This window comes from Phaethon aethereus (assembly GCF_964289735.1).
Source record: "Phaethon aethereus genome assembly, chromosome: Z".
In the NCBI taxonomy this organism is placed as follows: domain Eukaryota; kingdom Metazoa; phylum Chordata; class Aves; order Phaethontiformes; family Phaethontidae; genus Phaethon; species Phaethon aethereus.
The window spans coordinates 86,402,323-86,414,796 of NC_138577.1; the positions used below are offsets into that span (position 1 = coordinate 86,402,323).

The 12,474-nt window shown below is 41.5% G+C and overlaps 1 protein-coding gene across 1 annotated transcript; it reads right to left on the reverse strand.

The window, feature by feature from the left end:
* Positions 1–4,400: 4,400 nt before the first annotated feature.
* On the reverse strand, positions 4,401–7,922 carry LYSMD3 (LysM domain containing 3; the record flags this gene model as incomplete). The annotated part of the gene is made up of 3 exons (XM_082012913.1): positions 4,401–5,009; positions 7,043–7,318; positions 7,878–7,922. The coding sequence occupies 3 exons, from the start codon at positions 7,920–7,922 to the stop codon at positions 4,401–4,403; spliced, it is 930 nt and encodes a 309-aa protein (XP_081869039.1).
* Between the last annotated feature and the right edge of the window lie 4,552 nt (positions 7,923–12,474).

Genomic DNA, 12,474 nt, shown 5'->3' on the forward strand with positions numbered 1-12,474 from the left:
TCACACCTCAGAGGTATACCAATTTTATTCTGAAGTGTTCACAGCTATATAAATATTTAATAAACATTCTGTTGCATTCCATAGGAAATGTATTCTGTCTGATCATTTTAACATCACGTATGCCAGCAGCTCTTTCTTGAACAGGTGTGCCTGTTTCTTGCATGTGATGTACAAGACAAAGACAAAAGATGTTGTGAACAAGGTAAGCATGCTGAAAATTAAATTTGCTTGCCTCATGTGTAACTAGTAGCATCTTCTACTAGCTGCTTCCCCCTATGCAAGGTAAGAAAGACTCCTTGCCTGTCACACAAGGAATGCAAATAGATGGCTTTTGCCAAAGACAGAACTAGAGAATTACTACTGGAGTCATAATTTGGTCACAAGCTGTGGCTTGCCTGAACAGGCACAGTACCTTATTTTGTAGCAGACACTAATTCTTGGGGACCGATGACTTTCTTCATTCATCATACTGCTGACGGGAGAGACAGTTGCCTCCCTGCTGTACTGTTGAGAAATATTACTCAGTGGCAGAAATCTGGTCTTTTTGAGACCTTTAAAAGGTGAACTATGGTCACTTCTGTGCTCCAGAGGGAACCACAGAGTCTTAGGATGGACCCTATAGGACTAATTTAACAATGGCCAGAACAATGAACAAGGCCAGAGTTCTGCAACGATACAGCTCTGTGACAAGCCACTTCTGAAATGAAATGAGGTTATGTCTCTGGAACAGCACAGCACTTGCAGCTGATTTTATAAGCAGATTTTCCGATTCCTTAGAATTTATGGCAAGACTGTAATGCTGATAAAACTTAGACCGTTCTTTGGATTTAGCAAACGTCAGGTTTGAACAGGCATATATTTAAATCTTAATAGCATAGTAGAAGAAGATCGCTCCTTCATACAAAAAGGCACTGCTTTCAGTGTGTAGGGAGATCGCCATCTAAGAACTTCACTGATCATGACCTTAATTTTTCACGTCTTAATCCTCATTTCACAGAACTAACAAGTTTTCAGAACTTTATGCAGAGACGCTCCAAGTTCTACAAGGCACGCACAGGATAAACCATTAAGGCTCCACTTACAGTATGCTAGATATGAATGCTATATGCAGATGCTGCCAACAAAATACATGTTGGCCAAGGGTTTTTATTTTAGATCATACATAAAAACTAGCCAAAACAAATGTAAGTAGTGGCCTCATAATAAAACATGCAAAGTATATAGAGCTAAGAATACATTATATGCACCACTTCCACTGCAGTCTAAAATAAAGTCTTTATTTCACGTATATTACCTATGTTTGTCTAAAAGCAGGGGAGCGGAAGTATTTAAAATAAAACTTGCATCCTCGTTCAGGATTACTTTTACAAAGTTATATTTTCAGCCTTTATAAAATAGTTATACAAAGACTATTTGTGATAACTGACGCCAAAGTGGAGCAGATTTAAAGCATTTACATGTTATATGACCCAACAGTGTAATATGCACTTAAATTTAACACCAACTTCCTGCTGAACTATGTGTTGTAATTAATCTGAAACATGATTTGCCACTCAGTTGTTTTGTTTTTGTTTGGTTTAAACAAGTCAGTTTCTAGAAGACTAACTTTAGAGAATTTAACTTAAATCAGATTTAAGTTCCATCCAGAGCTGACCTGATGCATTGCCAGTTGTGTTGTACTTCAGCAAAAACAGTAAAGATCCCTGCATCCTGCAGAAAGCCAAGCTAGCCGATTCTTGTAGATCACCAGTTCCAGGAGTCCTGCAATCTTGGAAAGAGATAGCCTGTATCTTCTGAGAATGTTAACTCTCTAAGTTAAAAATACACTATGTGAAATATGCTACATAATGAAATAGAAGAAGACTGCTAGGCTCCTAGTTAAATATGATTCAATAAAACAGCTATCCCTTCGTATTCTTCTAGTGACAGCTTACCCTAAAGTAAATAAAGGCCCATCACACTTTACCTGGTGACAATAAGCCACAGGCCATCCAACGCTGTAAAAGCCCAAAGCCTGGAGAACTACTCAGCTGCACCACCACATGACAAAAAGCAACAGCTGACCACCCATCTCTTTACTCGAACATCAACAGGATACAGACCTTCTTGACCCAGTCAAACCACGACTGAAGTTCACTTCTGTACCAATGGTAATTTAATGACCATCAGTTCACGTACATGCAGTAAATTAGGCTTACGTTGCATACCCACAATAGCTAATTTCAAGTTCTTTGACAATTTCATAAGAAATAGAAGGATGAAGTATTAAAAATGTTGAGGTTTCAGAAACAGAATGAAGGGGAAATAAGCTTGCAGCAAAAAACCTGACACATCACGTACCAAGTCCTACACAGAAATCATTTGCCTTAAGTGTGCCAAAGCTCTGTTGTCTGGACTAGGGAAAGTTACCTTTTGAAGTTTTAGCCATGTAAGCTGTATCACATTATCCACCATAAATTATTTTGCAGTGCAATTTTTCATACAGCCTTACCCAGAACTGGTACTTCAGTATTTGTGCTTGTGTTACTAGCATATTCTTTTCATGGAAAGAACGATTTTAAAAGATCTTTGAAAACAAGTGTTGTGTGAAACATGAAGTTCATGCCTGTTTGCAATCTCTCTAGTGTGGAAAATGTGAGTAGTCACACTATCTCCACGGACAGCACTTTGATCAAAGGGTCCAAAAGCCACAGATCATAGTTCACATATCCAGCTGTACAGCATTTCCCTTCAAGCTCTGGCCTGCTTCAATTTCAATATAACACATTAAAAGTTACCCAATTCATGTTCATATACTTGGCATGCCAGTGAGTATTTGCCCCAAGAACAGACGGGGCATGCATCTTCACTTTGAAAAATTTAAGTTGATAAAGCACTTTGGAATAACCCCAATAGTTAGGAAACATTCACTTTACCAGATTTTTTTATACTGTATATACTTAGTCAAGAGACTCAAAGGAAAGCCTGTAATAGTAGTTTAAAGGATAGTGATTATTTTTCTCTAAGTCCTATTCAAGTCAGTTATCTTGGGCTTTGGTTACAAATGGTACTTTCAACAGCTCAATGGAAATCTTACTCCACAAAGCAAATATAACAAAAAAATTATAGGCAGCATCTCAGTTTTTATTTAAAAATTGTCTGAGTACACAAGTACCTCCTTCCTTCTGTAGGAAGAGTCCACGGGGGTTTTTTTGTTTTATTTTGTAACATTTTCAGGTAGGGAAGAAAAGAGGGAGAAAAACAAGGTTATTCATGAAAACCCAAGTGAAACATTCAAGAACAGAGTGGTTAATAAATACACTACTATGTAAAGAACAAATCTGAACCTGCAACTGGTCTATTCTGCTGCAGTTTAGGTTTCTTGCTAGCAGCCATTAAGTCTCATGTGAAGTTTTCTAGGAGATTTCAGGAAAAAGTTAGTGTTTGAGGTTCATGAACACACAACCACTGGCATACTCAGTACCCACATGACTGCTGTCTGAAGAATCAGTGGTCCTGAAGTGAGATTAACTGGAGGGGAAAAAAAAAAATCTATTAGCATAAAATAAAAGACTTCTGAAGCAGTCACAGCAAGGTGCCACACCTCTACGCTTCTTTCGTTGTACACACAGCTGACCAGATGAGAAGTGCAGTCCATCCCAGTCAGTTTTCAGTAGGGTACCACGGAAGGACGTGAAGTTTCAGCAAGACTCTAAACTGGACTGTGTTGAGGCACAGTATCACATACAGAGAAAACAAATTATCCTACTGCCTATACTGAAAAGTACTGAAGAATGGGTTGACCACAGGCACAAGAATTGAAGATTCCAGCTTAAGTATTAGCTATGGCCTCTACAAAAGTGGCTTTTATAAAAGAACTTCATAGTGGTGATTAATTCTGGAATGATCAGGTTTTAAAAAAAATCTTATTCTATAAGAAAGATAAAATTATGAGAACGCAGTTTTAACTGACAACTGTAAACCTGAATTAACATGTCAAGTGTACTATGCATTCTATAAATACTTTTAAGATGTTTAAAAATTAGATATCCCCAAATGCCCATTTGAGGGCTGTAAAACGTACAGTGAGACTCCTCATGTGTTAGTTCAAACTACATTTTTTCACTCATTAATTAAAAAACATATGCCTATCAAAATAGAAAAAAGTGCAAAGCTTCAGAGACAATTGTATACCTTAATTTATATCCCAATCTTGCATTAAAATTGCCTGTCTCAGGCACACTCAGAGATTACATGATCCACAGAAATATCCTTGTACTGGAACACTGCCCATAAAGGCAAGTCATAGATCAGCACGCAGTTCCTCTGTGTTCCAGATGCATTTTGCATTCTGTGGTTTCCCCTTTCTCTAATGCTATGTTATGTGTCTAAGGATAACAGTTGGCTGCGGTTTTCCACTGTTAAGGCTGAAGGTCTCCCTGATTATCAACATTTATAACATTTGCCGGATTTATTCCGTTTTCGATTTGTTTCTGATGTGATGCCGCTGTGACAAACAAATGGGAAGATTCCATTGTAGAATGATGACTGACATCTGCTTTCACTAGAACTTCGTAATACAGGAGGTAAAAAACTGGAGTTACTATGCCAATAATCAACATAATCACTACGGCTGTCCACCATCCTATACCCCAATCTGCTCCATAGTAAGGATCCTTGCATTTTTTAGTTTTACCATCAGTTTCAAAACAGATCTGTTGGGCTGCTAAGGCAGAAACAACTTCATTAAGATTCTCTCTCTTTGTATCATTACACTTCACTATTTCTTCTATATCTCGATCCACTTCTTTTAAGAAGTTGCCGGCGGTCTCATTAGCAGAGAATTTATCGGAAGGTGATGTTTCCTGCGCTTCTGGGGCACAGTGAGCAGGCCGAAGGACTGGTCTTCCTTTTGGAGAGACATGTGTTTCGGTCAATACACTGAACTTTTTCACTGGAATTTTGATAGACCTCAGGGCAAAAAAATCTTGATCATTGATAAGATTGTTAACTCTCTTGATATCTGCAACCTAAAAATAAAAACAATAGTTTAAATATCAAAGCCCCACTGAACCGAAACTCTTCAAGAGTACTACATCCTTGAGAATATTCCCCAATGAAAGAAACAAAGGCAGTGCCTTTGTGATTTTTTTTTCTTTTTAAACCGATACCCATTCAAACAGTATGAAGTGAGAAGAGGTCAAAGACCAAATCTGAACAATGTTAAAGCAAGAATTAGTTATGAGGTACAAACCTCCACATGTCAGATAAGAAGACTGAAAGTCACTTCACGCATGTATATTCACTTAATGTATATTCACCTGTCAGTAGCAACTATCTCTGTGAAATGAAAGGGACTTTACCTCACAATTTTCAAATGAAGTAAATTGCTCTGTGTTTCTAATTAAATTGAAAACTTCTGAGTAAGGAATATTAAAAATTATAAGGTTTCAATTCATCTAGCCACAGTTGTGTTTGGATATTCTTTCTGCTTCTGGGAGCTAAGGCAGAAACCAAACATAACTTAAAACTGTCATCTTCTCCAAAACAGCTCTCCCCTTTCCCTGTTCTTGCTCAAAATGAATCTCATTTTGCTCTCAATAAGTTCAGATTTTAAGTCTAATGTGAAATACTCTGCAAGGATTTAACTGCCCTTGGAGAATTAGCGGTTTCATTCTGAGAAAGTAACTCCTTCAACATGGAAGGCACAGCCACAAATCTCACCATAATGGAAGTACTTAAAAATCGGTACTTTTTTGCAACACTTGGTAAGCACACAGGAGTTGCGCCCATTTCAAGAGGCACAGTACCTGAGTTCAGATCCGTCCTGTCCTCATTGGGAGGACATCTACCTCAGGGGAAGGTACAGACAGAAAACCTGGTAGTCAAGAGACACTTGTTGCTGCTCCACTTACAACACAGTTGTGGCCTGAAAAAGTAAGTTGGGGCCATCAGTGCCTACTGCCTGCACTAACCTTGTGACATGAAAGTGTTTCCATTCCTGCGACACTGTATTACATGTACCATGCTGAATAAATCAGATGAGCGTAGAAAACTGCCAAATGCAGCACTGACCCCAGTAATTAGTGATTCCACCATGACACAAGTTATGCTTTCTGCCTAAAAGCCTGGACCACTTTTTCACCTACATTCTCCATGAGATTTCCAAGAAAAAGCACAAATCAGTTATCTTTTATTTCCTATTTGAGGCCTGATCTAGTAAGCCTGCTCAAAATACCTAATTATGGTGCGTTCCAAAGCCAAGAACTGGTTAATGAGGCTAAGGTCTGTCACGGTTATCAAACAGTTATGTCAAGACTTTGGTACCTAAAATCACAGCAGGAGGCCCCTAATTCTGTTTCTGCCTGAAGAATTAGATGACAGCAAGACTTCTGTAAATATGGATTTTGAATTTGACCTCTTGAAAACTGCACAGTTAGCACTCAGTCCACTAACATGCACAAGCTGATTTCCTGATAAAACTGGATGCGTGCAAAGGATAGGAAGGGCATTCATCAGACTAAGTTAAGAACTTTTAGCTAGGAGAAGTAGCAAGGTCTGAGCACCTGAAGTAAGGCAACACTTGGGGCGTGTGGGCAGAGACCTCCCAATGGTACAACATGCTCATGCTGGTAAATATTTAGGCAATTTAGCAGAACCTGACAATGAAGGGTTTTTTTTTCCCCTCTCTGTAATGGAATTAGGGCTCCACACAAACCATGAAGGTGGTTCAGCAACACCCTCCTTATCACAAACTGCGACAGCAACGACAGCGCTTGCAGAAATGCCCACGTGTGAGCGTGAAAATGTATGTAAACCCATGCATTTGTTCCTTACGCTGACATGAAGTGGAAAAAGCCTATGGAACTGCAACTCCAGCATACTCCGCGCTGTTATGCTAACGCTCTACTGCCTCTCCCCCCCGCCTCCTACAGCGCACGGCGTTCTCGGTGCGCTGTCCACTCGGGCATCAACAGCTGCATTAACCCAGCCGAGCAAGGGACCAGGCCCTGGGCCGGTGTCGCCGCCCGAGAGAAGAAGTGGCAAGGGCCTGCGGACTCACCGAGCAGCAATACTGGAGCGCGATCGCGTTCAGCGTGTCCCCTTCCTGGATATCCTTCGTTAGCAGGACGATATCGTCCAGTCTGTCCCTCGACGCGCTCCTCCGGACCTTCTCCCTGCCCCGCGGCCGCAGCTCCGACACCTCGGCCTCCTCCTCCGGGCCCTCGCTCTCCGCGCTCACCGAAGGGTACAGGTGACCGCTGACCGGCGGCTGCGCTACGGCCGCCGGCTGCGGGCCGCGGCCACCACCTCTGCCGGCCATTCTCCGCGGGTGGCTCTGTGGAACAGACCGCAGAGCCTGGGTCTCCCCGCACCGCCCGCCCTCCCAGCTCCCTCCCGGCGAGGCGACAGCCGGCCCCGCCGCCGAAGGGAGCGCCCGACCCGTCTCCTTCCCGGGGCAGCGGCCCTACCTGCCGCCGCTCCTCATGGCGACCGCAATGGCGGCCGCCACGCCACGTCCCCAGAGCGGCCACGCCCCCCGCGCCGGCCGCGCGCCCGCCCTTAAAGGGCCGGCGCATGGCCTCGTCTGCTTGCTGCCGCTGCGGGGAGGGCGGCGGGAAGTGCCGCGGCTGCTGCGGCCGCCGGTGCTCGCGCCTCTCCCCTGAGGGAACGGGGTCGCCTCGCCGCCCTCCTTCGCGGCTGAGCCGGCTCGGCGCTGCCGGGCGGTGAACCTCTCTTCCCGGCGCCCAGCCGCCCGCGGCCTTCGGGGGAATCCTCTCCCCTGGGCGGCGGGCTGTCGGCCCGGTGTGGCGGGTGGGCCGAGGAGAGGCCGGAGCGCGAGGCGTGCGGAGCCCGCCGCTGAGACGCTCCTTTTTTAAGACGTCGTTCTTGCTGAGCCTGCTTCTGGAGGAATGGAGGCTGCTCGGGTACGAAGCTGTCATGCATTTGGGCCAGTAAGACGGTTCTTTCAGGAGCCCTCTTTGCCAGCAGCAGTTCGCAGCTCCTCCTCTGAAGTCCTGTTAGTCCCGCCTGGCTCTTGCTGCATTGCTGCTCACTCCGGAGTTGCCAGGCAGTCTCTTCTACCCCTTCACGCCTTTCCTCCCTCCTCAGGACTAGTGCTGTGGAGATACAGGTGTTCAGCCCATGCTGATGTGCTTTCATTTTTATTTTTCTGCAAGCGAAGAAACCATAAAAAAAAACCCTGTAGGTGTTTCAGCTTTCCTTCAGAGCCATTTTCCCTGTTAAAGAAGTGTCAGCAGCTGTTGCAGTTGCTGAGGCAATAGGCAGTAATAGGAAGACTCCCTAGTCCAACTAGTAAATTTAATCTAGGGTGGGTTTCCTCTGACACGGCCTTAGAAGGAAGCTTTTGATTACAGCAGGAGCAAGTACGGTATTTCTTACAAAAGCTGACAGCTCTAAGGTTAGGCTGATTATGTTGTAACAAATGATTGCATTGTTGCTGAAGACAAATGCAGTTGCGAGTCTGGTTCCTCAATAATTAAATGTAATCTTAAAGGAAGTAGTTTTAAGTGTTTTGGGGTTTTTTTTGCCTTTTGTGTTTGAGCTAAGTTATATGATGTTTTCAGAATTCCCTGATGACCAAAGAGGTTAGAAATGTGTTTGGTGTTAACAAAGGCAGAATTATTTTATGACTTCAGTTTTTGAAAACTGAACGACTTGAGTCTGAAGGCATAAACATAAGAGCTAATGATTGTGTAGCTCTGAGTGTTACACTTCACACAGAAGCTGAAGAAGATTGAAGCCACGTTTCCAGGCATTGTAAAATAAGCTATCAAGGTGCAGTGTGTCTCATCTTATTTTAATATAAGAGTAAATATATGTATATTTCAGTATCTACCTTAAAATAGTGCTCTGCTGTGGATGAGGGATTAACTGGTAAAATTAAAGTATTTCTAAGGTTGTCTAGATACTCCCTAGCAAACTAGCATCAACAGGAAAAGCAATATGTTTCAGCATAGATGTTCTGTCCAGAGCGTAGAAGTTCTAAGTAAGAAAAGGTTTGCATGAAAGAATATGAATATTTTCAGGTATCAGCAGTAAGCATAAAATACGATCTGGCCAGATTAGGCAGGTCTGATTGCTGCCCTTTGCAGAGGGGCATGGAACAGTACTAATGTGTAAACAGGATTTCCTTCCAGCAGGAAGTTGGGCCCAGCTAGTAGAAGCTAATTTTTAGGGTTTCTTATTCTGCATTTGTTAAAATACTGCTGTAGGTGCCAAGGGCAATTAGAATTCCCTCAAACCAAAGTCTCTTACAAGTCAGGAGACTATTTCTAAACCATTTAGGAGACTAACTAGGGATATTTTCTTTTCTTGATGGTTTTTCATAGCATCTTCCCAATCAAAGCCAGCTCAGAAATAAGCCTTCTCTTTCCACCATGGGTCAGATGCACAGCTTGTGCTAATTAACACAGCTGCACTGAAGGCCTGAGATACAGCCTTACACAGAAGTCGGTATACCACAAAGACAAGCCTGGATTGTCAGATTACAGGACAAATGTGTGAATGTACTTGTAGGGGTCCCAGAATGATTTTACATGTTTCTGGGGATGGCAAAATGCAAGTAGGTTGAGTCTTGCACCAACTGTATTTCTAGCAAGAGCAATATTGAAGGTGACAAAATTGAGTTAATTTCCCATAAACCCTAAGTTTCCTCGTGGGATCTCAAGTTGACGAAAAGGAATTCTCACTCACTAAGTTATAATTACATCTATTAAGAGGTGTCATGCCACATCTGGCAAAGGGTATCTGCAGCACCAACCAGCTTTGTTTTAGTTTTTAAAGGAAGCTTTCAGTAATAGAAGAGGAGCAACTGTAGTTGTCTGTAGCTGGGAAACTGATGACTCAGAGCCTATTCATGCTGTTGAAAGACTGTTTTATGAGACCCGTCGGAGCTGTGGGTGGACCTGGAGAGGAGCTTGAAGGCAGACTTCATACGCACTGATGCCAGCGGCGGTGTCTGGTGGTTGTCCCATCATACACTACTAATGGCATATCCTTCTGGAGGTTTTCTTTAATCTTCGGGTGGTGAGGTTGCAGAAGAGGTCAGGGCAGGGAATTTCACCATTTCTTTTATCTAAAGAGGTGTACCATCAGGTCAGACAAGAACTGCTGAAGCAGCACTCTGCCTTAGAGGGGGAGAGAAAGTCTTGGAGTTTGCTTTGACCCTGCTACACCCCTGTGTGTAACCATTTGTAACTAGTGACATTTTCCCATCAATAACAAAAGGGTATATTCCAAACTTGATGAACAAGACTGTAGCTGCATGGCTCCCATGAATGCTAATAGGAATACAGCCTTTCTCCATCCCCATGTTGAGTTACTTTGCATATCCTAGTAGCGCATTCTCAATGAGCAACAGGGTCGGTGTTAATCACTCCGTAGCATTCCAAGAGCAACTGCAGGGATCTCTACCACATTCCCCTTGGTCATGTTGTATCTAGTGTGGCTAGATCAGAGCTAGGAAGTTAAGTATACACATAGGAATATTTTAAAAAGATCTTAAGGAATTAATAGAAAGTAATTGTAAAGGAGCTGTTGGAGGACTGATATAACTTGTCAGTAATTTTTAATTAAAAAAAAATTATTTCTGTCTGGAAATTACATACATGTCATATGCCACTACTGTTCTTGTAAGTTGTTAAGTCATCCTGTGATTTGGGACCACAAGACTAGATTTACATTTAGATAGCCAGTGCCAGGTATCTAAATGTATGTATGTTGTAATTGCTTGAATGACATGATAAGCTATGACTCATTAAAAGATTGACACAGAAATAAATATGCAGCCTTTGTCTTAACTCCGCTTCCCTGCTTGGTACTTGGGAATGGTACTAAAATTCTAGGAAATAGTAATATCAAGGTAGATCTGCAGCTCCAATGGAGTCCAAATGAAGTCTGAAGTTATGAAGCAGTGTCTGACTGCAAGATGTGCAAGACGCAGTAAGAGGAGCTATTTAAGAACTACAAAAGTATGCAGAAAGCAATAATGCTATATTGACAGACACTTGCAAAGTAGTCTGTTCTCCAGTGGAAATACCTGCATGTATATATTTAACTATCAGTATTATAATTTGAGCCTTGATCCTCAAAATTAGCAGAAACCTTTTTTAGTTAGCAAGGTTCCAGCAGTTTCACTCTAAAATGGGTTAAAAATGACCACAAAATATAATTGTTTAATTTACTATTGTTATGGTTTGAAGGAGAATAGAAGAATGTTTACCTTTGGATTGAGACTTTTATTTCCCAATTACATATTTCATGTATTTGCTGCTTCCCTTTGACATGAACTGGTTACCTTTAAATTAATTTTATTTTGTTTTCATATATATATTCATAATAGAAATATGCTGCGTACCTTCCATAAGACAGCCAGTAGGGTGCATTGGTTGTTTGATATTTAGGTCTCAAAAATCTGTGAAGAACTGCAAATTTGCTTCTGATCTACATTTTACTTTGCTTAGCTCAGGTATCCTCTGAATAAGAAAATCTACCAGTGAAACCATAAAGTTATGGTAGACAGTATGGAAAAATGGAGTATAAACTCTTGAAAATTTATTTAAAATTATTTGCAGACAGATTTTGCTATAAGATTCTGAATTCTTACTCATATACCTGTGTTGATGAATAAGAGTTTCTGCAGGGCAATAACTGAAGTTTTTGGGTTTTTTTAAAGTTTTTCATAGATTACTTCCAATTTTAGCTGGATGAGTCTGTAGTTAAGTCCAGGAATAGCTGTTACTTTTTGATATGTTTTTCCTGAGTAAATTAAAGAACCTTTTCAGTGCTCATCTTGTTTTTTGTCTGAGGGAATTTTTGCACTGTAGTCAAGTCTTTCCCCCCTTTTTTTGTTCTTTTAATGAATTAAACATTCCGAGCTTCTTAACTTTTGCTCTCTGTTTTCTCTGCCTTTCAGTTTTTGGGAATCTGAGTTGTTTGCACCCTCTGTGGGTTTCTGCATTGTTTTTAAAATGTGGACACCAGAACTTTATGCAGTTTCAAATATCCACCCCATTAGTGCTACTTACAAAGGTAAATGACTCACCCACCCCAACTACTTGTCACTAACTTACTGCTGATGTATCTGAAGATCACACTAACTCTTTTTTTTCCCAGACACAGCGTCACGTTGGACACTTACAGTGACCTGCTGCTCTGCTACTGAAAATGATCCAGAAGATCATTTGTAAGGTATAACCTGTACTTTAGCTTTGAAGGTATTCAGCAGTGTTAACATGACTTGTATTAATGGAAGCAGCTTACCAGGTGAGCCATATCACTGTAATTCTGTCATTTCCTTTCTGCTAATACTGACATCACAAACATCCAGTTGTGGTTTTTGTGGTTGTTGTATTTACAGGGAAGGAATGTTGAGGAGCAGCAGATTTATTTGTAAGCTTTGTTGACCTACATAATAGAAGTATTTTCATTTGTTTATAATGAAATTTATATTTTGTTCGTAATTTCTTAGTG